This window comes from Athene cunicularia, assembly GCF_003259725.1.
Source record: "Athene cunicularia isolate RWA chromosome 6 unlocalized genomic scaffold, athCun1 chr6_part2, whole genome shotgun sequence".
NCBI lineage: Eukaryota > Metazoa > Chordata > Aves > Strigiformes > Strigidae > Athene > Athene cunicularia.
The window spans coordinates 7,032,049-7,055,392 of record NW_020799106.1 but is presented as its reverse complement, the minus strand read 5'-3'; the positions used below and the strand labels follow the sequence as shown (position 1 = coordinate 7,055,392).

General features: G+C 54.4%; 1 protein-coding gene across 4 annotated transcripts in view; it reads left to right on the top strand.

Moving 5' to 3' along the window:
* Positions 1 to 23,344, top strand: part of CDH23 (cadherin related 23) — a 203,146-nt gene that overhangs the window by 159,720 nt on the left and 20,082 nt on the right. For all 4 annotated transcript variants that reach the window (XR_003398737.1, XM_026851852.1, XM_026851851.1 and 1 more), the window contains exons 27-36: positions 1,989 to 2,049; positions 2,435 to 2,583; positions 3,478 to 3,613; positions 3,810 to 4,198; positions 4,284 to 4,385; positions 5,324 to 5,326; positions 6,424 to 6,573; positions 7,224 to 7,352; positions 7,476 to 7,604; positions 8,849 to 9,076. Coding sequence is in view for 3 of the 4 variants with exons in the window: in XM_026851852.1 (XP_026707653.1) it covers positions 1,989 to 2,049; positions 2,435 to 2,583; positions 3,478 to 3,613; positions 3,810 to 4,198; positions 4,284 to 4,385; positions 5,324 to 5,326; positions 6,424 to 6,573; positions 7,224 to 7,352; positions 7,476 to 7,604; positions 8,849 to 9,076 (1,476 nt within the window). In the remaining variant the exon portion in view is untranslated. The remainder of the gene's footprint in view (positions 1 to 1,988; positions 2,050 to 2,434; positions 2,584 to 3,477; positions 3,614 to 3,809; positions 4,199 to 4,283; positions 4,386 to 5,323; positions 5,327 to 6,423; positions 6,574 to 7,223; positions 7,353 to 7,475; positions 7,605 to 8,848; positions 9,077 to 23,344) is intronic.

Sequence of the window (23,344 nt, the reverse complement as noted above, 5' to 3'; positions counted from 1 at the left end):
TCGAGTGCAATTGTTTTCCCAAGTCTGGGACAGTCTGTCAAAGTACCACATCTCCTCTGGGACCTTAGTGGGTCAAACCAGCAGCAGCCAAGCTTTTTCTAGGCTGCAGGCTGGCAGGAGCATGTGTTGGTTTAATTCCTGCAAGCTACTTTTCTTTTAATAAAAACCAAATACCTGGGCTGATGCCTTTCACCTGGTTTATCTGCCGGAGCTGCCTGCAGCAAATGCTTGGGGTGAGCTGGGAAAAGGATGGCTAAGGGAGTGTTTGTAGGATGGTTTGCTCATTGTGGTGAAGATCTGTCTGTTTGCTCGCCTTGAAATCCATTTTCCTGGGTACAGAGGGACAGGGAACGGCACAAAAAGCTGCAAAGATTTGTCTCCAGTCCCTTAGGTTTCCCTCCTACTGCTGCTGCCCCAGCACAGCGTTTCAGCTGACGCGATAGCTTTTCCCAGGAGGGAGCCAGTGCCATGCCAAGGCAGCTGGTCTGCCTGGGCATCGCTTGCCTGCTGGTGTGGGGCTCATCCATCACAAGGGGGAGAGCCCAGCTCTAGCCCAGAAATGGCCTTGGGGAGCCCCGAGGGTAGGAGAGGTGGTTTGAGATGTAGAGCTCTCTTCTGTGAAAGGAAGGTGCTGGGTCCATGGTGAAACCCAGAGCAAGGCACAGGGTTGCGTTCAGCCATAAGCAAGATGTGAACTGTTCTGAGAGAGAGGAAAAGAGCGTGCGTGGCACAGGGATGGGAAATCCAGCTAGTTTACAAGTGCAGGGGTCAGCTTTTTCTAAGGTTTCTGCTAATGCAGGCAGATTTGGTGGAAGGGAACAGGAGCAGTTCAAGGCATCTCAAAACTACATTTCGGAAGAGCCTATCTGACTCCTCTAAGCATTGTATGGGGCTGTGGGTGAAAGCCAGCCCAGCGCTTTAAAGCTGAGCCCCCATAAATGGCCTCACTGTTCCAGCTGCACGTGCATCTTTTGCAGCAACCCCTTCTCTTTTCAGTGCAAGTCTGGGTGCAAACCCACACCTGCCCGGGAAAAGGATACTGCTGAGTAATATTTGTAGGGAGAAGACACAGCAGAAGATGCCTTGCTGGGGGAAGCAGGTGGAGAATTAAAGGCTAAGGCATTCCCCATGTTCTCGCCTCGGTGATTCGCAAGCGGCCTCCGCTGCGGTTGTGGTTTGGATGCTTTGTGGGAAGCGGTTTCTGCGGAGGGGAGATGCAGCGGCTCGGTGCCAGCCGGGGATGAAGCCAGGGCCCTGCTGCCCCTCGCTGGGTCCTGCTTCCCAGCTGCTGGGGCCAGCGGACTGCTTGCTGGCTAGGGTTTGCAGGGAAAGCACTGCAGTGTTGTTCAGAGACACCAGAGGGGACCCGTGTCTTGGGTTTCCCAGGGTGGACGGCTCATTCAGTACGTGCATGGACTGTGCAGTGCATCACAGATAAGGTGTGCTCCCACCCTCTGCTCGGGGTCTTGTGAGGACTCAAACCAGCGTCCAGACACCGACATGCTCTAAGCTGGTTGCATTCATCTTTCTTTCCATAATTTTTACGTATGATGCTGCTTGAGTGACTTGCCCATGGGCTGCGTGCCCACCAGGCGTGGGAGCAGCTCTCCCTGCCCAGCTCAAGCCAGCTCTGCAGGCAGGGAGGCTCCGTCCCTGACAGCATCTCCTTTGGGCAAGCATCGGCGTGCAGGGCAGGACCAGTGGCAGCCCCTCCACCAGCGCGCTGACCCGCAGGTTCTATGGCATGGTCCTCAGGCTCAGCTCTCATCCTGAGCCCATCCTGCAGCTCACCTGGTAGCCAAGGGCTCCCGAGTTTGCTATCCCTGCTGTCCGGTGGCGAGGGGAGGGTAACTTATTTTGCTTTGCAGTTGGTAACCAAACTGGCTCAGGTGGAGGAGCAGGATGTCCAGACTTGGCAGGGTGGGAGGACTTGTCACAGTCTGGAAATCTCTGCCCTTCACCTTCACTGCTTTCCTTTTCTCATGAAGGTGAAAGCCACAGATGCAGATGAAGGCATTAACGGGAGAGTGTGGTACAGGATTGTCAAGGGTAAGTCCAGGTACCCCTTTGTGCATCGATGGGTTTGTACCAGACTCTGGTCAGCTGCACGTACAGCCTCAGGAGGTTGCACTCTCCATCCTTTTGCACTTTGCAACCCACAGAAACGTTTCCCCCAGCCCTGAGCAAAACTTCAGCATTAAGGTTAATTGCTGGGGGATGATCTGTGATGGATAGACACCTAGATGTTGTAGATCCTGGCTCAACCAGGGCCAAAACCCTGATGTAGCTGAGCCTGATGTAGATGGAGGTGATGGGGCTGGAGTTTTGCTCAATAATCTTCCTCCAAGATAGCCCCCTGGGGAGGTCTCAGTATGCCACCAGGACTGATGCAGTGGCAGTGGGAAGCATCCATCTCACTTTTCCCCCTTGCCAGGAAACGAGCAGAACCACTTCCGCATCAATCCCAGCACCGGATTGGTGATGCGAGGTGTGAGGCACCTCGACAGGGAGCAAAACTCCTCTCACGTCCTGGAGGTGGAGGCCTACAACACGGAGCAGGGACCCATGAGGAGCTCCGTGCGGGTAAGGACCAGGGGTGGGCAGCAGGGCTGGGTGGCAGAGTAGTTCATGCAAAATATTCAGGATGCTTCATCAGAGGGCAGTCATTTCCAACCCGTGCAGGCGTGCAGGAAGTTTGAGAGATCAGGCATGGAAATGCTGACAGAAAGTCTCCGGGGGCTGCCTGTGGGTGGAGAAGAGCTTGTTGGGGGATTTTTTTGGTTGTTTTTTTTTCATTTTTCCTGTGACATTTCAGTGCTAAGTGGTGTGGCAGTTGCTGTCAGAGGGAGTCCCACTCAGCCGGTGAGACCTGGCTCAGCTGCCGGGAGTTGAAAACTATGTCTCCTGGCCAGGCATCTATGTAAATAAGCCAGGACCCAGTGGCAATAATCTTTAGCAGTGACACACCATCTTCCCACGGTTCCCACAAACCCAGCCCTCTGGTTGCATCTATTTTTAAACTCACTGGTGGGGTGGGCTCTGGCCGAGCGCAACATGCCTGCAGCACCAGCAGCGAGCAGCAAAGCAGGAGGAGAAAGGATGTTCCCTGGGGAAACAGCAGCTCAACCCGCTGAACTTTGAGCAGAATTTCCCACCAAGTCGTCAGCCTTTCTACGTCTCTTAACTGTGAGGTTTCAAGCAGGGGATCCCAAAGTACAGAGGAATTAATATACAGACTGTACTTCCCTCCGGCCAGGGAAGGACTGAGTCACTCTGACCACAGGGCTTGTTTAAATCTGTGATGTTAAACAGTGTGTGTTCACTCTCCGTCACGTGGTGTTCGTAGTAGAGGTAACAGTTCTCCTGTGCAGCAGATGAGTGCTGTGAAGGATATATTTCCCATCACAAGTGTAAGCAGCTGGCAAGGGTTCACAAGCCTGCCTGGCTCACCCATGGTTTCTCTGGGGGGTTTCTCAGGTGATTGTCTACGTGGAAGATGTCAACGATGAGGTGCCGGTGTTCACCCAGAGGCAGTACAACCGCCTGGGGCTGCGGGAGACGGCGGGGATAGGGACTTCAGTGGCGGTGGTCCGGGCTACTGATCGAGACACAGGTAGGAAGCTGGGGGTGAGAAATGCCCAGCTTGAGGGAGAAGTGGTGAAATCAGCCACTGTGTGGATCCTAGTGTGGCTGGGCTGAAACCCTCACATGGGGTGGGCTCTGCTCCGTGGTGGGTGTCAGCATTGGTGGTGCCTGTCTCTCTGGGATACCTGGTCCAACCAGCACCATGGTTCCTGCTCCTGTCCCAGGGAACGGCGGTCTGGTGAACTACAAAATCCTGTCGGGCGCTGAAGGGAAGTTTGAGATCGATGAGAGCACGGGCCTCATCACGACGATCGACTACCTGGACTATGAGACTAAAACCAGCTACCTGATGAACGTCTCTGCCACAGACCAGGCACCCCCCAACAACCAGGGCTTCTGCAATGTATACGTCAGCCTGCTGAATGAGCTGGATGAGGCTGTGCAGTTCTCCAACAGCAGCTATGAAGCCGTGATCATGGAGAACATCGCCCTGGGCTCCGAGGTGCTCAGGGTCCAGGCCCGCTCCATCGACAACCTCAATCAGATCACCTACAAATTTGACCCCAACACCAATGCCCAGGCACTCTCCCTTTTCAAAATCAACGGGATCACTGTAAGTAGGCACAGTGTGACCCCTCCTGGCTTGCTTGTCCACCAAAGTGTTGGTGGCCAGCATGGCTGTTGTTCATCCTTGGCAGGGTGTGATCACTGTCAAAGGCCAGGTGGATCGAGAGAAAGGAGATTTCTACACCCTGACAGTGGTGGCCGATGATGGAGGACCGAAGATTGACTCCACAGTGGTGAGTAGATCTACCCACTTCCCCACCAACCTCTGTGCAGGCAGAGCTGACTTCAGAGCTCCTTCTTCCTCTGGCACGGGACAGCATGTCCTAGTTCTCCTCTCTGCTCCCACCACTGGTATCTGGAAACCCTGATCTGGGGGAAACCCTGCATTTGCAGAAGCATGGACTAGTGCCTTTTAGCTTTTGCATGTCGTAGGGTGGGATTTCTCGGGGAAAAAAAAAAAAACAACAACCACTCCAAACTGTAGAGTTTGCAGGTCACTTGCCAAGCTAAAACAGTTTTGAGGGAGGTAAATTTTGGGGCCTTGAAATACTTCGCTGTGGTTTATGTTTAAGAGGGTTATATTTGGCACTTTCAAAGGCAGCTGAGCAGGGGGTGATTTGCATTTCTGTGCTGGGGCAGGAGGCACACTGGGTGCAGGGCAAGCCTGGTCCCCATGCTGTGGGCAGGGGCAGCTTGGCTCGCACAACCCAATTCTGCTGGTTTGGGCCAGATGGAGGAGTGGGGCCTCAGGGAGGGGTTTGGAACTGGAGGTTGGCCTCCAGTAGTGAGGGGCAGTGCTCAGTGTTTCAAGTGGTCTCGTGTCTTGGTGCATCTGTTGCCTCTAAAAAGGATGCTGGATGGCAAAGGCAGTGAGGCTGCAAGCGCTGCCCGTCCCCAGCCATGGGTGCGGTGGCTGTGCTCTCCACACACTGCCATGTTCTTGTCTGAGCCTCTCCCAAGGCGAGGGGCAAATCCACCAAGCTTATCTAGGAAAAAACAGATGCACCATCAGACAAGCCTCTGAATCACTGCAGGGGGGTACCCTCAGCCCCCAGCAGTGCTACAGTGGGACGCAGGGCTAGCCCACTGCCCCTCACGTGTGCCCACACCTCTTCAGCCCCACTAACTCTCCTTTGTTTTCTCTGCTTCCCCCTCTGCTCTCCTCCCGCAGAAGGTAAGCGTGTCCATCATGCTGGCATCATCTTGGGGACCAGGATCCATCCTGAACTCTGCATTGAGCTGCGGGGAGGGACTGGGGTGAAGGTCTCCAGCCCCATCCCACCAGCACCAGCCTCTGTGACACCCTCTGGAATGGGGTTCCAGTGCCCATGAGACACCCTGCTGCTGGCGAGCAGAAATCCCAGCGCCCCGATCTGGCACTTGGGACAGCAGCTGCCGGATCCCTCACAGCAGCTGAGTGGGCTCTCCCCACTCCTGGCTCTCTGTTTCGAATTCTGCAGCAACAATAAACGAATCACCCCGAGGCGCACAGCTCACTCCCCGGCTTCCTCCGGGATGTTGTCGCATTCAGCCTGGCTGCACCTGAGGGCTCGGGGCACCCATAAATAGAGCCCCGGGAACAGAAAGGCTCTTCCTCTCTCATTTCTGTGTCGAGTTGCAGCTCTTTAATTACAAACACGATGAGAGCATTTCCTCTGGCTAATTGTGGCCGAGGTAGCCCAGTCCCCAGTCGCCTGCAGTGGAGTGCCCCTCTGAGCGTGTCCTGCCCCATCTCTCACTCACCCATGTGCCTTTTCCCAGGAGGGAGATCAGGTCTTCTCTATGCCCAGCTCACCCACGCACACAGCTCTGTGTTCTTTGTCCCCATCTAGCTTTAAAGCAAGCCCTGCCCAACCTCTGGTGCTGTGAGCACGGATGAAATCACTGCTTGGAAAAAACTCAGCAGGAAAGGGTCACCCTGCAGCAGCAGGAGTTGTGCTGTGCCCAGCTATTTGGAGGATAAAAAACTGGAGGATGCTCCATAGAAAAATCCACCACTTGAGAACTGCAGCACCCTTGTGCTCTTTCTCTGGCCTCTAAGCATCCTTCCTTCTCCTCCTCATCTGCAGACAGGGATGTAGCTTCAGCTCTTGGGCTCAAATACCTGCACCCATTCCCACATGGGATGGACAGTACTCACACTGTTGGCACCTCGGAGGGGTGCAACGCATCGAGAGTTTGCTGGGGGGTGTCGGTGTGGCTGTTGATGCCAGGTGGGCAGGAGGCCAGCTCCTGCCTGCACCCTGCCTGTGCCCTGTGCCGTGCCCACAGGTGACCATCACGGTCCTGGACGAGAACGACAACAGCCCCCAGTTCGACATCACCTCCGACTCCTCCGTCAGCGTGGCAGAGGACAGTGCCGTCGGCAAGCGGGTGGCTGTGGTCCTGGCCCGTGACCCAGACGCAGGCAGCAATGGGCAGGTAGGGAGGCCAGCACAGCAGGGCTGGGGCTGTCCATAAAGCTGGGGTAGTGTTTCACTGATACAGAAATATTCCCATCGGCACCTTCCCAACGCCTTCCCCTCCTCTGCGCCCCTGCGAGAGCAAACCAGTCACCGATGCCAGCAATTTTGGGAGGGTTTGTGCAGTGGGTACCAGCACTCCCCAGTCGAGGCGTACAACAGGAGAGGAAAAAACATTGTCGTTGGGCTGTCTGGACCAAAGAACACTGTGGGACACGTGTCAAAAGGAGCCTGGCAATCTGAAAACCAGCTGTGGCCTCTCCCGCTATGAGGAATGGCAGCGAAGGCCTTGGCAGGCAGAGCAGGAAGCTTTCTGACATTTGTTATTCTCGTTACCAAACAGACAGACATTAATGAAGTCCTGTCACCAAAACTTGCTAGCATCATGGGAGCGCTGTGGATGAGCCCAGGGTTGGCCCGTGGGTGTTTGCTTTGGGGTGGCTGCAATAAGCCAGCACACCCATGGACCCCAACACATCAGACCTTTCAAAATGCTCAGAGACTTCCCAAGCCGATTCTGGGTTTATTATTGTAGGGTCTCCTTTCTCTCCCTCCTCCTCACAGCATCACATTGCCTGCCCTGTTTTTCTTTCCCTGTGATGTTTCCAGGTGACTTTCTCGTTGGCATCAGGGAACATCGGCCGGGTTTTCGAGATCCGTACCACCAACAACACCTATGGTGAGGTGTTTGTGGCACGGCCACTGGACCGGGAGCTGCTGGATCACTACACCTTACGGGTAAGCACCAAACCACCCCACTTACCTTCTTGGGCTTCTTCTGGTTTGAGCATCAAGGCTGTTTTCTTGAGACTGTGAGCTTAAAAATATCATTGTTTTTTTAAAATATGTCCCCCCCTGCAGATCCAAGCCTCGGATGGTGGCGTGCCTCCTCGGAGGAAGGAGCACACCCTGCGAGTGAACATACTCGACGTCAATGACAACCCCCCTGTCATTGAGAGCCCCTTCGGCTACAACGTGAGCGTGAGCGAGGTGAGCGCCCAGCCCGGCTCCTCTCCTTCCTTCCTCCCAAGGTAAGGTCTGACCACAAGACAGACCTTGTGGTCAGACCTCACCCTTGGTGATTTAAGGGTTGCTGATCCCTTGCAAGCCCTCACCTGTGATGGCCTCCCAGTTTGGGGCTAGGAGAGAGCGCTGCAGGCAACTTAAGTCCATGAGGCTGCAGGAACCAGCAGGAAGGAGAAGTGGCTACACACCCATGGAAATGCCACCGAAGTGACATAAGAGGCAGCACGGTGCAGAATAGAAATTGCTTTCAGGAAGCAGCTCGGCAAGAGCTAGATAATTAAGCAATAAAACACAATCAGGCGTGAGAAAAGACAACTTATTTCCTGACAGTTTAATTCCTGGACCAGGGGGGGTTCTCAATTTGATGATGAAAAATGAAATACAAGTAATAGCCAGTGACACTTAGCTGTGAGGAAGTGCTGCTCATGATTAATAGCTTTGCATTAAAGTTATTGCCCTGTTAGGGTTTTCTTATCTATTTAATACATGTTCAGAGCTGGTTGAAGAACAGAATTTCTGTTTTGATTTCCCCTGTAATGGGACTATCCAAAAATAATTAGCTGATCTCTGAGTCCATTACACAGCCTTCACCTTTGCACACACACTGGTTTTTACGCTCTTCCAGGCTGTGCCAGTCTAGATAGGACCTAATGTGCAGCTTTCTGCGGCAGGGAATCAGACTGGTTCATCACAAAAAATGGGAGATGCTGTAACATAAGGAAAAAGGTGCAGTTCCAGCATGCGGTGGCAGCTGTCTTTGGTGACCTACCAGCAAATGTCACATGCCAGTTCTATTCTGTTTCTTTTTGAAAGCTAATGGAGAAAATACATTTAATTTCAGAGTTTCAAACCAGAAAGATCTGAGCACTCAAGCAAAGGGCAGAGCTTTCCATTGCTAAGCCTCGGGCTGATTCCCAGCTGAGCTATCTGTGGCAGTGCAAGTAACCTTGGTTAATTTTTTGCACGAAGATGCATCTATTGCTAAAACATCATTTGCAATAAGCACTGCAAAAACAACATCTGGGAACTGGTGACTGAGAGCAGGCCTTCTGCTTGGCTGCTGGGGGTTGGGGGAGAGTTTGGAGCCTCAAGCACCTGGAAAAGCCCCACTCTATATTAAAATTATGTTATTAATGTTATTATGCATTTTATATGTTTATGAGGTGAATGCTTTTTCACGCCGTGTATCTCTGCCACTCACCCTGCAGAACGTCGGTGGTGGCACAGCAGTAGCCCAGGTCCGTGCCACCGACCGGGACATCGGCCTCAACAGCGTCCTCTCCTACTACATCACCCACGGGAACGAGGACCTGACCTTCCGCATGGACCGCGTCACCGGCGAGATCGCCACCCGGCCCTCGCCACCAGACCGCGAGCGGCAGAGCTTCTACAGCCTGGTGGTCACCGTCGAGGATGAGGGCAACCCCTCCTTGTCGGTGAGCCACCAAAATGTGCTTATCAAGGGGGGAGGATGGAGCTGGGCAGCACTGCGGAAGCGAACTTAGCACTGAGAAGTCAAGCATGGAAGGGGGGAACAGGCACAGGGTGGGATGTTTTGGTGACCCAGCCGTTTGGGTTATGACTTAGAGTCCAAATCTGCTGAGTACAGGTTTGATTCAGAGCCTCCTTCAGTGCCTGGTTCTGTGGGACTCTCTCTTGCAGTCATTGGGGAAGCTGCCATCTCCCATCCGTAAATGCCAAAAATATCAATAGCACCCCAACAGGCAAGTGTGCTGGTGGCTGCAGGAGTTGTCCTGCCCACCGGCTCCTCATGCTCCGAGTCTGAAAATCTTGGGGTGTTGTTCACGCATCTCAGGGCAGGGGCGTGCTGGAAACATGGTTCAGCTCACCATGGACTCGTGTGTCTCTTTCGGTGCTTGAGAATGAGAAGAGCTCCAGTGAGTACCACTATAGCCATTGCAGTCCCTGCCGTGCAAGATTTGAGCAGCCTTTCAGTTGCGTTGCTGTTGCTGAGAGCACCCTGCCCGTGGTGAGCAGGGTCTGGCCATACATTTGGGGGCCAATACAAGACCCTGTCCATCATCCTTCAGTCTTGGGAGGCAGCCACCTTGCTTTTTAGCTACCTGTGTGCAGGAGTGCCTGGTGGGTAACTGCAATTGCAGCCTGGCTTCTCTCCCTCACACCTTCCCTGCTCTGCGAATAACAAGTCTCATTATTTGTGGCTTTAAGAAGGATTCTGGCGTGGGAGAGTCAAAAGAGCAAATAACACGTGGGGCATTTTCCAGCCCTGAGTCCCTCCTAACCATACAACTCTGCGGGGAGTTGAGCGAGCGCCTGTGTGCACAAAGCAAGCCCAAACTGTGAGATGGGGAGGAATGACACCCTGTGCAACACCCTGCCATCCTTCCTCTTCCCCACCTCCACCTGCTATCTCTTGCCATCTCTCTGATCTCCCAGCAGAGCTCTCGCTTCAAAGCCCTGCTCTACATTTTGAGGAAACAAGTTGCAGCCAGCAAATGCAAACTGTGGCTTGCAACTCTCGCTTTGGGCTTTGCACTCTCAACTCCTCCCTCCCGGGTAGTTCACACACCTGCTTGTGCATCACCATCTATTTCTTAAGTTGTGCTGCCACTGGAGCTTAAATCTAGGTAAGTCTCTTCTCCAAAAATGAGAGAAGGCAGCTTCATGTAACTGCAGCACCCGCTATCACCAGCTCTGACTTGTCCCCATTGCCCCGGCACTCTGGGAGCATCGCTGATGCTGCTGTGGTGAGGAATGCCATGTGACAAACCAGCAAATCCCATTGCCATGGCAATGCCCTCTTCCATTCCCGGTGCTGCAGAGGACAAGTGACACAGTTTATCGCTTCACACTGCCAAAGCAGCGTCCCAGCAGCCTCACTTGTCCTCAGGGTTTCTGCACCACGTCACCAGCGCAAGTTATGCCAGCAACAACAATCAAAATCCCGCCATGCTGAAGTGAAACAAAGCATCCAGTGACCTGATTCCTGAGTGGAGAGAAGAGTTTTGGCCCTTTTTGGAGCTTGAGGACACTTAGATCTTGTGAAAGGCTATCCTGCGTGTCACTCAGGGACTGCTGGTCTCAAGCCTGGGTGATGAAATGAAGTCTGTCAGGAGTTTGTCACCCACCACAAACTTTGGTTTCACAAATCTAGGCTGATGCAATGATGCACAAAAGGGAATTATTATTTGTAATTCATGCGTCCCTTCATGTGCTTCAAGATTTGGCTTTCTGAGTGTGGGAGAAGCAGAGGAGGCAGAGCTGGGAGAGGACTTGGAAGTCCTGTGGTGATACCCAGGACAGCAGGGGTACATGGAAGTCTGGCCGTCCTCTCGGGAGCTGGAAATGCAGGGGCAAAAGAATAAACTGCTGATGATAAAAGGAAAACATTTACCCCAAAAAGCACTGCAGGGAAGAAAACCCTCACAAGCTGGTGAGCTGCAACTAGAAGGTCTTGTCCTTGCTTGGGAATGTCAGGAGTGACCCAGGCTCTGTCTGACCTGGCGCAAGCCTGCAGCTGCAGCTCCCCAAGGGCTGGCCCTGCTCTGCAGTCATGGGGCACTTCTGCAGCAGAAGGGAGGATGTTTGCCCAAGAGAGCTGCGGCACCCGCATGTGCCCGAGCGGGGCTCCTCCTGGCACCCGCAGACCCAGGCACTGGTGCCTGCAGAGAGGCAGGGTGGATGGGCAAAGTCACTCCTCACCTCCCAGACGCTTGTCATGCAGCCGCCCCCAGCCGCGGCTGCTTCAGCCTCTGCAGTTTCTGTTCCCGTCCGCCCGCTCTGAAACAAGAGCTCAGGTGAACACCGCAGCTCCTCACCCTCCTCATGAGCCACGCTCTGAGTGCTGATGCAGCGGAAAACAGCCGGCAGCAGGGCACCAGCTCGATGTGCGTTCCCAAGCCAGGTGCTTGCAAGAGCTGGTGAGACCCGGCAAGGTCCATGAGCACCTTGCTGGGTCACCTTCACCATCTTCTTCATCAGTGATGGGGACCAAGGTGGGGTGCCAGCACCCAGCGTGCCAGGGATCCTGCTCCAGTACGTGTAGAAGACTGGATAGCCATCACTCTTTTCCCTTAAAAGTCTTTAGTTTGGTGAGCTTTCCCGTTGGGAAACGGTCCCTGATGCTGCACAGTGCCCCAACGTGCCACATCAGTGCCTCTGGCAGAGGACATGACTGCTCAGCTCACCTCTGCCTGCCCACTGCGCCTGCCTGCGGCACGGGGCATCCCAAAAGATGGGATTCCTGCAGCACAGAGAGAAACCTGTTTCCAACAAAGCTTTATTCTGTCATCAAACACTGCATTCATTAGCAAACGGAGGGTTTCAAAGCAGGACCTGCAGGCAGACAAATCCTCCGTGTGTCTTTCCAGCTGCAGCCATTGGGACGGGGAGAGGGAAGCACCCGAGGCACTGGGCGACTTCCCCAGCGCAGCCGGGAAAGGGGCTGAGCCATGGCTCGCAATAAAGCACAATGTCCCGTGTTCAGGAAGTTACGTCCACGACGTGGGCGTTGGTGCTGGCTTCTCCTTTATCCGGTCCTGCAGCCAGACCATCTTGAAGTTGCTCTTGTTGAAGCCAAACCAGGTTAGTCAAATCCAGGGTGTCCCCAGCTCGTTGCAGAGGCAAACACTGTTTCCTCCAGTCACGTAGTGTGAAAATTTGGCGTGGTGCCAGGGATACTCTGCGCGGGCACGCAGCCTGGTACGGCTATTGCTCAGGTTTGACACTGTTTTGGTATGAGTAATGTTTATGTTTGTCTAGTGGCAATTTTTTTCCCCGCTTTACCAAAACAGAAGCAAGAGAAAAAAACCAAACAAATCCTTTGAGTAACAGAGTCTACCACAAGGTTTTATCTCCTCGCCAGGGGCTGAGTCATGCTAGAGCCTGACCCATGGCTTCTTTTGGATAAGAGATGCCAGGGTGCTGCATTTGGATGGAGGATGCTGTGAGGGCACCCACATCCCCTGGGGCATAGCAAGGTCCTTGGGCATGGATGAGGGCAGTGGCCCCAGGGATGGTTGCTCTGGTGTGGTGCCCCAGGAGGATGGGGGGAAGCCAGCCAGAATGTTTCCCACCACCCCCTGTGTGCTCCTGTGCCTCCACCTCTCCACGGGGGCTCTCAGATACATCACAGGAACATCCTCCAATACCTTCCAGATAAACATTCTAAATTACAGGCATTTAAAAAAACCCAAACAAACAAAACCCATAAACATCCTTTTTTTTTTTCTTTTAATCAGCACTGATAATGAAACAGAAAGACAAATTCCCCTGATCCCAAGCCGAGGATAAAATTGCAGCAGAAATAAGGCTCTTGCCGACATGTGTCCAGCAAAAAACGTGGCAGCCTCACAAGTGGCTGTCTCAAAAGGCTGGTGGGGAAGGAGGGCTCCATCAGCTGCAGGGAGCCTCTCCCCTTCCTGTTTTGCAAAGAAAAAGATAGTATAACATTGGCCGGTGACCCTGTTTTGTCTCACGGTGGATAAAGTACTTTATCCGGAGAGGATGTTCAGTCAGAGATGCAGAAACAGGTTGATGCTGCACAGCTTAAACCCCTGGCAATAAGTTAAAACCTCGGGGAGGTTTGCAGGTGTGGGTCATCCTTCCTTCCCTGCATCCCCAATTTTCAGCTAGTCTGTAAAACATGAGCGATACAGAGCCATGCTCTTCTCCACAGAAATAAGTAGTTAAAAACCAGAGTCTGGGCATGAGAGGTTCGCTTCCAGCCCCAGGGCAGAGTCAGGACAGGAGGCAGGCACAGGGCTCCTGCACGCAGCTTCATTTTTTAATGCTTTGCTGCCCATGGCCATGGTGCCCTCCCGGGGTCTCGGCTGGACGAGCATGGCGCGGGGCTGCCTGGCCTCTCCCGGCTGTGACTGGGGGATGTGGTTTCCTCCAGGGCCTTTAGGCTTTCAAGGAATTTGGTGAGTCAGGAACAGGATCTGGAAAAGGGCAGACGGAGGGTATTAGTAGTCTAGCTTGCAGCTGCAGGGAAAAGCTTCGGGAAGCAGCCAAACTCTGCTTTTGCACATAAAACAGAGGCTTTGGGTCCTTCCCATCTTCAGAGCCCTGGGACATGACGTCCCAAATAACGCAAAGTCTGCAGCTGATATTTAACCCTCCCTTTCCCGCTCACCCCTCCTCGCTGCCCCTTTCCTTCCCGCCCCTCCCGCAGTGGTCCCCATGGGGGCTCAGCCGTTAGGGTCACTCACCCAGTGTTGGGAAGAAGCACTCCCCGGGGCCGGAGGGGGAGAGGGGGGTGCCAGGCTCAGAGAGCAGGTGCCGGCCGGACTCGGAGGGCTGCCGGCTGGCCATGTAGGAGAGCTGGGGTCGGGGCCGCGACTCCGTGCTTGCCGAGGGGACCGCCTCAAACACGGGGTTTTCGATGCCCTGGGTGCTGCTGCAGGAAAAGGAGAGGGTGAGAGGGGTGGGGATTTGCATTTTTAATTCGGGAGCCTTTTTTATCCCCAGGATTTTTGGCTGAGCGCTGGGAACGACCAAGAAGAAAGGGTAGGGAGCAGGTTCAGATGGTGGCACCTCTGCTGAGAGTGAGCAGGGAGCCCGGCACAGGGAGGAAAGCATAGCCAAAAGGCTCCGTGGTTTCAAACTCTCCTGGAGCGTGGTGAGATGCATGCCCCTGGCACAGGCAAAAAGAAACAAGGCATTTCCCACTTGCAGGGAGGGAAGAGAAACAGTGGCTGCCTGGAAAGAAACAGGATCCCAGGCATGAGTGCTGCCAGCATCCCCCTCACTCTGCCCGGCGAGGATACACTCCAGCTTCAAGGGGAGGGGAAGAGAGGACAAGACCCTTGCAGGGTCAGGGATGTGGGCAGAGGGGGTGCGAAGAGGTTGGGGGAAGCTGGAAGCATGTGGGTTTCCTCACCTTTCCATCCTGACGAGCTCATGGGCACCTGCCAAAGACAAAAAAGTTGGCTTCAGTGCTGGCAGCATGAAGCCCAGCATCGAACCCAGACCCACTGCATACACTGTTTTCTGGTGTCTCATCCATGTCCAACTACTCCTCATCCTCTGCATTCCTCTCTCCCTTCTTTAGCATCAGCCTCTTCTTTGCTCCCAAACCTCCTCTGCAGCCCAGCCTCCTCCCAAATTGAAACCACAAGCTCTGAAGAATGGAGAAAGGGAAGCTTTTGCCAGCACAGGGCAAGGTGAGGCGCAGCTGCGGTGCCCAGGCTGCAGCCTGGTCCTGCTTGTGCCTGTATGCGCCCACCACCAGCCTGTGACACCCTCCCAGAGCTCTGCAAAATACCACCCTGGCATTTGGTTGCCCCTGTGTTTGTCTGGGCACACCCTGTTATTTATTTCCTCATCCCCATTGCCACAGCCGCAGCAGATCCGGCAGCCTGTTACCTGGGGCAAATACCCCAAGGCAAGATGCACAAGTTTTGTCCCAGACTGTGTCGATGCAAAGTGCCCAGTGGAAATAACCTGTAGCTAACCTCGTATGAGACACCCTTAACACAAATCCCCCTGGGTTTTGCCTTCCCTCTTGGGTTACATAGCATCTAGGTGAAGCTTTGCTTAGGTGGGGAGCTGCCCCCCAGCCATGGCAAAACAGATGAATGAAGGCACGTGGCCAGTCTTTTTGGCCAGGGATGGATGTCAAAAGCACAGTTCCCGTTCTTGTGGCCGGCATCGTGCCCACCGCTGCTGCAAACACCACTTCTCCAAAGGGTTTGCTCAGAGCCACACAGCCGCCCACCAAGCTCAGTGAGAGAAACCACAGGGCCCCCAGCTTGCCCAAGACCTGATGAAATGGCTGTGCCACTTAAGGTGGTGCCCTTTCTGCTTAATTACTGAAATCACTGGCACTGTGGGGAGACCTGGCTTGCTGCAGTCCTATTGTCACAGACACATAAGGGGTCTCTTTAAAGAGGGGGGGAGAAAAAGCACAAATAATGCTTTTTTGTAGCACTTAGAAGGCAAAGCTTCTATTTCAGCTGTGCAGTGGAGGAGGGAGGGATGAGTAAATGAGCTGATTGTTGGAGTGGAGAGGAAGGGCTCAGTGGGAAGGGGGTCTGACAGCATCTTTGCAGTCTCAGTGTCCCCAGCACAGTCCCAGCGTGCCTGGCAGGCACTGCAGGCCCCCCTCCCAACCCACACTCCTCTCCAGTAGCCTGCAGGCACACACGGTCCTTCCCAGGGCAGTTTTGGAGGAGGCACCTGGCAGGGACCTGTCTTTGGGCCGCGTTACACAGTGTCCGTGGGACTTAGGGTAGCTGAACCAGCCGACCCCAGCAGGACCCATCCCATTCCATAAAGGCCACGCTGGCACAGCCCAGGAGATGGCTGTCCCCGCCGGTGGCTGGCGAGGGAAGGGTACGTACGTCTGCTGCTGACGGCTTGTCTCTGCTTGTAAATCAGGAGCAAGATGAGGGGCAGGCAGAGGATGCCCACGATGCAGGCGCCCGTTGCCAGCGCAGCAGCTGTGATATCTGCAACGGAAGAGGGCAGAGCTGGAGTGGGAGGCAAGGGGGGTGTCATGTAGCAGAGGCACGAGGCAACACCGCCGTTGCCCCATGCCTGATGAAAAGCAGATCACACACACACTGGCAGCCCGCTCCTAGCAGGATTCGTGATGGGATACATTGCTGGTTGCGGAGATAAGCCCTGAGGCATTGGTATAGGACCTTGACCAAAGTCCCTCATTGCTGGAGGACATCCCAAGGTCTTTCTTTGGTATTCTAGATATGAGGAGAGAAGCAGGGGCCCTGATAAAACACTCTGAAGTCAGCAGAAAGGCTCCCAGTGATTTCAAAGCGTGCTGACGGACCCATGGCTAGCTCGTCAAAATTAGGCTGCCTAAAGTACTCGGTCATCAAAGGACTCATTACCCAAGGTCTCTGCTATTGAACATGCCCCTGCAGAACGCTGCCCATGGAGGCTCCCCAGAGAGGCTGGCAACCTGCAGGCACATCTGTGGCCATCAAGGTCCATGTGGGACAGCTTGTGGCAGGGCCAAGGGCTGCCTAAATCAAGGGCAGGTTCAGCACAAGCCCTCCTTTCCTGCACATCCATCTGGGGAGGCAGGTTTTTGCTCCAAGTGTGTGTGTGTGTGTGTGTGTTTTGCGGGGGACAGGATTTTTTTTTTTTCTCCTTTTCTTTTTTGCCTGGCAGGACAGGGTGTCCCAGCACTTAAGACTGAGGGTATGAAACAAGAAAGCACTTGTGGGGAGCATGGGACAGTTTCCCATGGCTGGGCTGGCCCTAACCATGCTGCAAACCAGTTTTAGCAAAATCTGCCCATTTAGGAGCCAGCAAACAGGGGTAGACAGCGCAACCCACAAGAAACCACCTGCATAGCAAAGTGTGGGTACCTCCAGCGTCTAGACACATCGCTGGGGGAGCCTCATGTTGTCTGAGCGCTCAAGCAAGATTTGGGTTTCCCCTGCTAGAGCATCTCTGCTCAGGGTGAGGTGGCATGGGCTTGGGATGGCAGCAGGTTGTTGCAACAGGTTCCTGCAACTCTTTACTTTTCAGTCCCTTCCCATCTGTTCATGGCAGCAGCTGGTAAATCCCCGATCATGTTTTGGGTGGGCTTAGGTGCTTTATAACTACAGGGTGAGTGCTCTCCACAGGCTTCAGGACATTCATGTCCAGGTGACAGGCCAAAGGAGGCTCTCCTCAGCCTGAGGATGTGCCTGTCAGATGCAGCCCATGGGGGCAGCTTCAGAAATCACCCTCCCCACACCTGAGGGTGGGGGAGGCTGCATCTGGACACTGGTGTGTTTGTAGCAAGCAGCCATCCCTAGCAAAATAGATGGGGCAGGATGATGAGCAGCGCATTGGCGAGAGGGGATTTTTCCCTTTACCTTTGCTGCTGGTGGTGTGAAATGTGCAGTTCTGAAGCCCTTCTCTGCCTGCAGAGGAGAAAAGAGGCGTGTTAGCAGATCTCAGGCCATTTGCTCAGGCACGACAGAGCTCCCACACCCATTAGGTTTGCTTGCCTTTGCTCACCAGTATTGAGAAAACCAGCCCAGAGCATCCCACTGAGATTCCCACTGTAAGACCCATTTTCCATCACAGCGGCAGGGCCCATCCCTGGCCATGCAGGCTCTGGGTTGGTTTTTTTGGTTTTTTTTTTTTTTTGTCTAAAATTAAAATTCTCTACCCTAACGCTGCAAATCAGGGGTGGGAGATGCCTTCCCCTCCATCTTGCGCTTCCCTGGGCCGCTCTGCCCCTGGGCTGCTGCCCTGAGGTCATCTGCCAGCCCAGCATCCTGAGCAATGCCTGTAGCCCTCACTGGGGCCTGGACCACTAGCCAGCTTATTTTATGCTGAGGTTTGTTTTCCTCTCTTCCAGGAAGAGGTTGAAGAAGATCAGTGAAACTATGTAGCATGGATTTTATTGTGTTCCAGCCTCCTGATTTATTTTTTCTTTCCTTTTTTTTTTTTTTTTTTTTTTTTTTTTAATGTTCCAACGCTCTCTGGCTGTAATTCAAACCCCTTCAACATCTGCTGCTCTTTGACTCTTGCAACATGGTTTGGGCTTTCAGCATCACCACACCCTCTCTCCCCAGCCCCGACACTGCACCCCAGCATCCCCCACCTTGCTCCAACACCCCCTGGCATGAATGGGGGGTCTGGCAGAACTCCCCTTGCCCCCCCTCACCTTGCTGGATTTGCAGCTCCACAAAGCCATGAGCAACCTGCAGGGTGTGGGGCTTGCCGTGCTCCCGCCTTGCCTCCACTGCATAGCAGCAGTAATTCCCACTGTCCTGCAGCGTCAGGTTCATCACCATGATGTGAAAGGCACCGTGGTGGTCAGGGACAAACTCCACCCCGTGATGGCTGGCTTGCCCCAAGAGGGAGGATTTTTGGGTGCCGTTGCCCAGCGGCTCGTGGTGCCTGCCCAGGTCGTGGTGCAGCTCCTTCTCGGTAACGTTGCGGATGTGCTTCTTCTCGGAGCAGCTCTGGTCGCCGTTGCTGCTGAAGTACCAGGTTTTGTAGAACAGGTCGTGGCGGTCGGCAAGGGGACCACTGATCCGGCAGGTCAGGGTGACGTTCTGGCCCTCGGGGCAGATGCAGAGCGAGTAGGGGGTGGTGATCAGAAAAGCTGTTGGCCCTCCTGCCAGAGAGAAGGCACAGCAGCTGAGTCAGACCCTACAGCCCTGGGCTTAAGCAAAATGGGGATCCCTCCCCAAACAAGCACTGGAAACCCCACCGCTGCTGTTGGCAGAGGGACGGCTAGGAGAGAAATCAGAGATCATCAATATCAGCCTGCAGGCAGAGGGAAAAAAGACTTCACCCATGCCCTTAGGGCAAGAAAAACTCATGAGCTCCCCATATTCCAAGACAAGGGAGAGGGGAAGCACAGCCTAAGCCCTTTGCTTGCTCTGTAGCAGCACTCCGGCAGGGCTGGAGGCACAACTTCACCCTAAAACAAGTCGTGGAGGAGAGGCATGCTTTAAATATAGCTGGGCGTCAGCTTTTAATAGCAGCAGGAGTTTGCCCGGGGCTGGCAGAGGTGTGGGGCAGGGAGACAGGGGGGCTTCTGCGGAGCACCAGAACTCTGCAGAGCACGCAGAGGATGAGAAGAGAAGCGGGGCAGTGGGGTATGGCTTGTGAATGAGGAAATACAAGTGCTGCTGAGCCAGCTGAAAAAAAAAAAAAAAAAAAAAAACAAGGAGAAAAAAAATAAAAAGAAAATAGCTAGGAGGAGTCTGTACCCCCCGAGATCAGGCGGGGAGTGGGTCCCACCCTGCTTGTTTTTCAGCCCCTGGGGAGGAAAAGGGGGAACCGGCCAACACCAACTGTGAGGAGCTGCTTGAAAATGAAAACAATTTTCAGAAAGAAATCCCTGAGCGCTGTCAGCTGTGAAACAGGGGCGGGAGGCCTGGCAGAGCCACAGGAGCGAGGGGCGTACCGCGGAGTTACTGGTCCCGTCGCAGCACACCAGTGGAGGGGACTGGCGGGTGAGGGAAGCTGTGCATGAGGGGAGAGAAAAGAGCAAAGACAGGTCAGTCTTTGGTGTCCTGGCCCCGCCGCCGCTTTGTGTTTGCAGAAGTACATACGTCACCTTTGAAAGCTGAAGAAAAAGCAAATTCTGGGTTCACATTCTTACAATTATTGAGCAAAGGAGGTTCCTGGGGCTGGTTTGCAACAGAGAAGATGGTACGAGGAAAAGGTGTGCTTTTATTTTGGTAACATCCTGTTGTGCCATTAGCTCCGCCGCCGTTTCGCTTTGAGGTTTTTCACTTGCTATATCGAGCAGGCGTCAATCACAGGCGGGGTGTGCTGTGCCTGCCCGCAAGCCGTCCAGCTGGGCAAGAGGCTCCTCATCGCCAGGCTGCCCGGAGAGCATCCTCCTCTGTGCAGGGTCACCGTGTCACTGCCCCGGCACAAGGCTCTGCCTGAGAGCGAAACTGAAAATATCCCCTGGGCCTTCCACCCCTCATGGCTGTTTACGGCTGTTAGGATGACAGTGTAAGACGAGCCATGAAGCCCCGGAGTCCCAGCAGCCTCCCTGAGGGTGCTTTGGAGGGAGAAGGGCGGTTTGGGGAGGGGATCCGCAGCATGCAGTGCTGAGGGGTCCCCCGCAGAGCCGGGGATGGCGTGACCTTTGCTAAACCACTCCAGCTAATTGCTCCAGCTTCCTGCAGGCCCTCAGCCTGCTCCTCACTGCACAAGAAGCAGCAGCACATCCCCAGGGCTGCTCTAGGGCAGGGGTTTGCGTGGTCCGAGCTCAAAGCTGCCTCATTTGGGCTTGTTTTCAAGCCCTGGCTTCTCCTCATCCTCGGATGCTGCTGAGGCTGGGATGCTTGGCTGGGCTGGCTGGGTTTTTGGCACACAGCGGAGCGGGTGACCCACCTCCTTGCCAGTGCTCCGAGCACAAAAGGCACCTCAGATGTGTTTCTCGATACCTGCCTCAACGGGAAGTGCCCCATTCACATTGAGGGGCCCCTGGGAGCCAGGGGAAGGGAAGCCAGGGCTCTATTGGAGGAAGCCGTACTTCCAACACCTTGCAAAAGTATCTGCGGGAGTCTTTGTTTTCCACACACACACACACCCTCAAATAAAACGGGGACATCCCGCTCATCCCCGCACAGTTTGCAAAGCTCTGCCTTACTAAACCATCCAGCCTCCACCTCCGGAACTTGATGGGAACCGTCTGGATGGAAAGTCAACACAGCCCACGCTTTCGGCAGCAGCGCCCAGCCATGGGGAGGGACAGAGGTTACCACGTGTGCAAAGCCTTCGGCATGATCAACTTCCCTTCTTTCTCCCAAGCAGGGGACAGCTTCCAAAAGCCATCAAGCAGAGGAGAAAACAGCTGGGAAGGAGAGTTGGCAAGGCACAACATGCCCCACAGCAGCACCAGGGAAATTGTTGTTCCCTCCCCAAGATGTAACAAGGCTTTAAAGCCATGCTAGATGCCAGATGGTGCCTGAAGGAAATGTCTTCTGTCGGCGTCTTTACACTAAAGCTCCTGGATCTTAATCTCCCCCAGGTGCTGTGGGCTTTTTCCATGCCCAGACCCCAGGTTTGGCTCCATCCCATCCCAGTCAGACCATTCCCTTTGAAGTCAACGCTGCTGGCAAATGTCAAAATAAAGCCAGATGCCCATCTCTGTGCATCTCCAGCTGAGAGAGCCTGGACCTGTTGAGGTCCGAGCCAAGAGCTGTTGTCTTGTCACCATCTGGTAAAGACAGAAGAGGTCTCAAGCAGGTGCCAGAAGTGCCCCTCTTTGTCTTTGGCATCTCCGTATCTTCAGCTCTGACCCGTGGCGTTGCATCAGTGCGGCACAGAGCCCTGTGCAACCCTGGTACATCCCTGGTGCCGGCACCACTGCCTAGCTTGAAACCTGGGAGCTCTCCTCTCAGAGAAAATGAAATGCAAAAAAGTGCTAATGCCAAGGAACCTGTCTTGCCAACCAACAGCTTAAAACAGGATCTCATGCCAAATTCTGTGTCGGTGACCAAAAGCCTCTCCTGGCTGCTTCTCCTAATTTTGGTCCCCTGCTCTGGCAAGTAGGTGTTTGATTTACACTCCTGTGGTTTACAGAAGTGATTTGCACACCATGCCACCTCTTGCCACTCCAGGGAAATCTGAGTGGCAAGGCTGCAGCCTCTGGAGGGGCTCCCCCACAGCAGAGGAGGGGCTGCCGGAGAGAGACCAACTGCTCAGTGCTGAAGCAAGGAACCCGGCTTTAATTCCTCTTCTGGGAGCTTTTGTAATGGACTCACATGAAAGTGCTGCAATCCCCAAGGCCACTGTGCAGTCATTATGCTTCAGAGTTATCAGCCAGGTGAGATGTGCTGGGGCATCCATACCTCAGCACAAGTACTTACAGCAGGAAAATAAAAGGAAGATGCCAGTTAACAGTCCTCATCTCCTGCACCGTGAGGAAGCAAGTGGCTTTTCAGCATCAGGTCTGTTCCCTGGGTACAGATCATCCAGGCTGTGGGGAGAGCAGCCTGGAGCTACAGCACCCGCCAGAGGGTCCTGCCTTGCTCCTCTTCCAGCACAGCCCTGGCCCGAGGGCAGGGTCCCAATGCTGAGTTTGCACTTGGGATGCGATTTTGGAACGCCCAGCTCAGCTGCCATCCCTTGGATGGAGAGGAGCTGCCTCCCCATCCACCTAGCTGCCAGGGTCCCCAAACGGCATGGGAGCTGGATGTCTCCAGAGGCTCTACTTCTCCATCAAGCCCTGCTAAAATTAGCCAGGGGTTCAGAAAGTTTTGGCAGGCTCGCAGTTGCACAAAGCTCAGTTCCTCTGGCACCAGGCACACATTGAACATCAGTGTCCAAGCTTGTGGCATTTCAGAAAGCCTGATGTTCAGTCCCAGCACTCCAGATGTGTCAATGAAATAATCCAAAACCACATGGAGATGCTGGGAATCGCTCCCTGATGTCAAGAGACTCGGATGACAAGCAAAGCACACTTCAATCCTCACCAGCCTTGCTGTCCCAGAGAAGAGAGGATGCCCTCATTACAGGGGAGCATCAGTTCTTCCTGGGGATGTCCTAGAGACAGTCACTTTGCCAGCCCAGGACAGAGGGAGAAGCCAAGCCCGATACGATGTTCGTCCTCTGCCAGTGCAGGGCAAGGAGGAACCACGGTCCTTCCCAGCTTCGTTCTCTGACCCTTTGGCAACAGACAAACTGCTGGTTTAATTGCCACTGCCCTTGGTTCACTGACTGTCCCTGGAGCCCTGTTACAGAAATGCTGCCTGCAGAGTCAGGCATGAAGCAGCCCCCCCCTCCCAGAGAATCCCCCTGCCGTGCTGGCAAGCAGCAGGTGAGCTTCCAGCACCGAGAAGTGCTCACGCAGGGGAAGAGAAACTCGGTGACCGCACACAACGATCCTGTCCTGGCTGCCCACCCGGAGAAGCTGCCTGGCACATCCCCGCAATTATGGTAGAGCAGAGCATCCTCAGGGAGGGCATCCCAGCCCTGCTCACACAAACCACCTCTCTCTGCTCCCCCAGGGCTGAGGGAAGGCTCTTCCCCACGGCGTGGCTGAGGACCTCCACAATGCCAGGGCAAAGTGCCACGCGGGAACGGGGCAGCTTTTCCACCCTGGGATCCCTGTCGGGGGGCTGGCAGGGACAGGGGGTGCTGCTTTCCTTCCACACACGTTAGATCAAGGCGGAGGAGGAAGGAGGAAAACCCAACCCAAGAGTTTGAAAACAGCTGCTCCCCTGCAGCCCCTTTCCCCCGACGCAACCAGCATCGTGTGAAACACTGGCTTGATCCCCCCC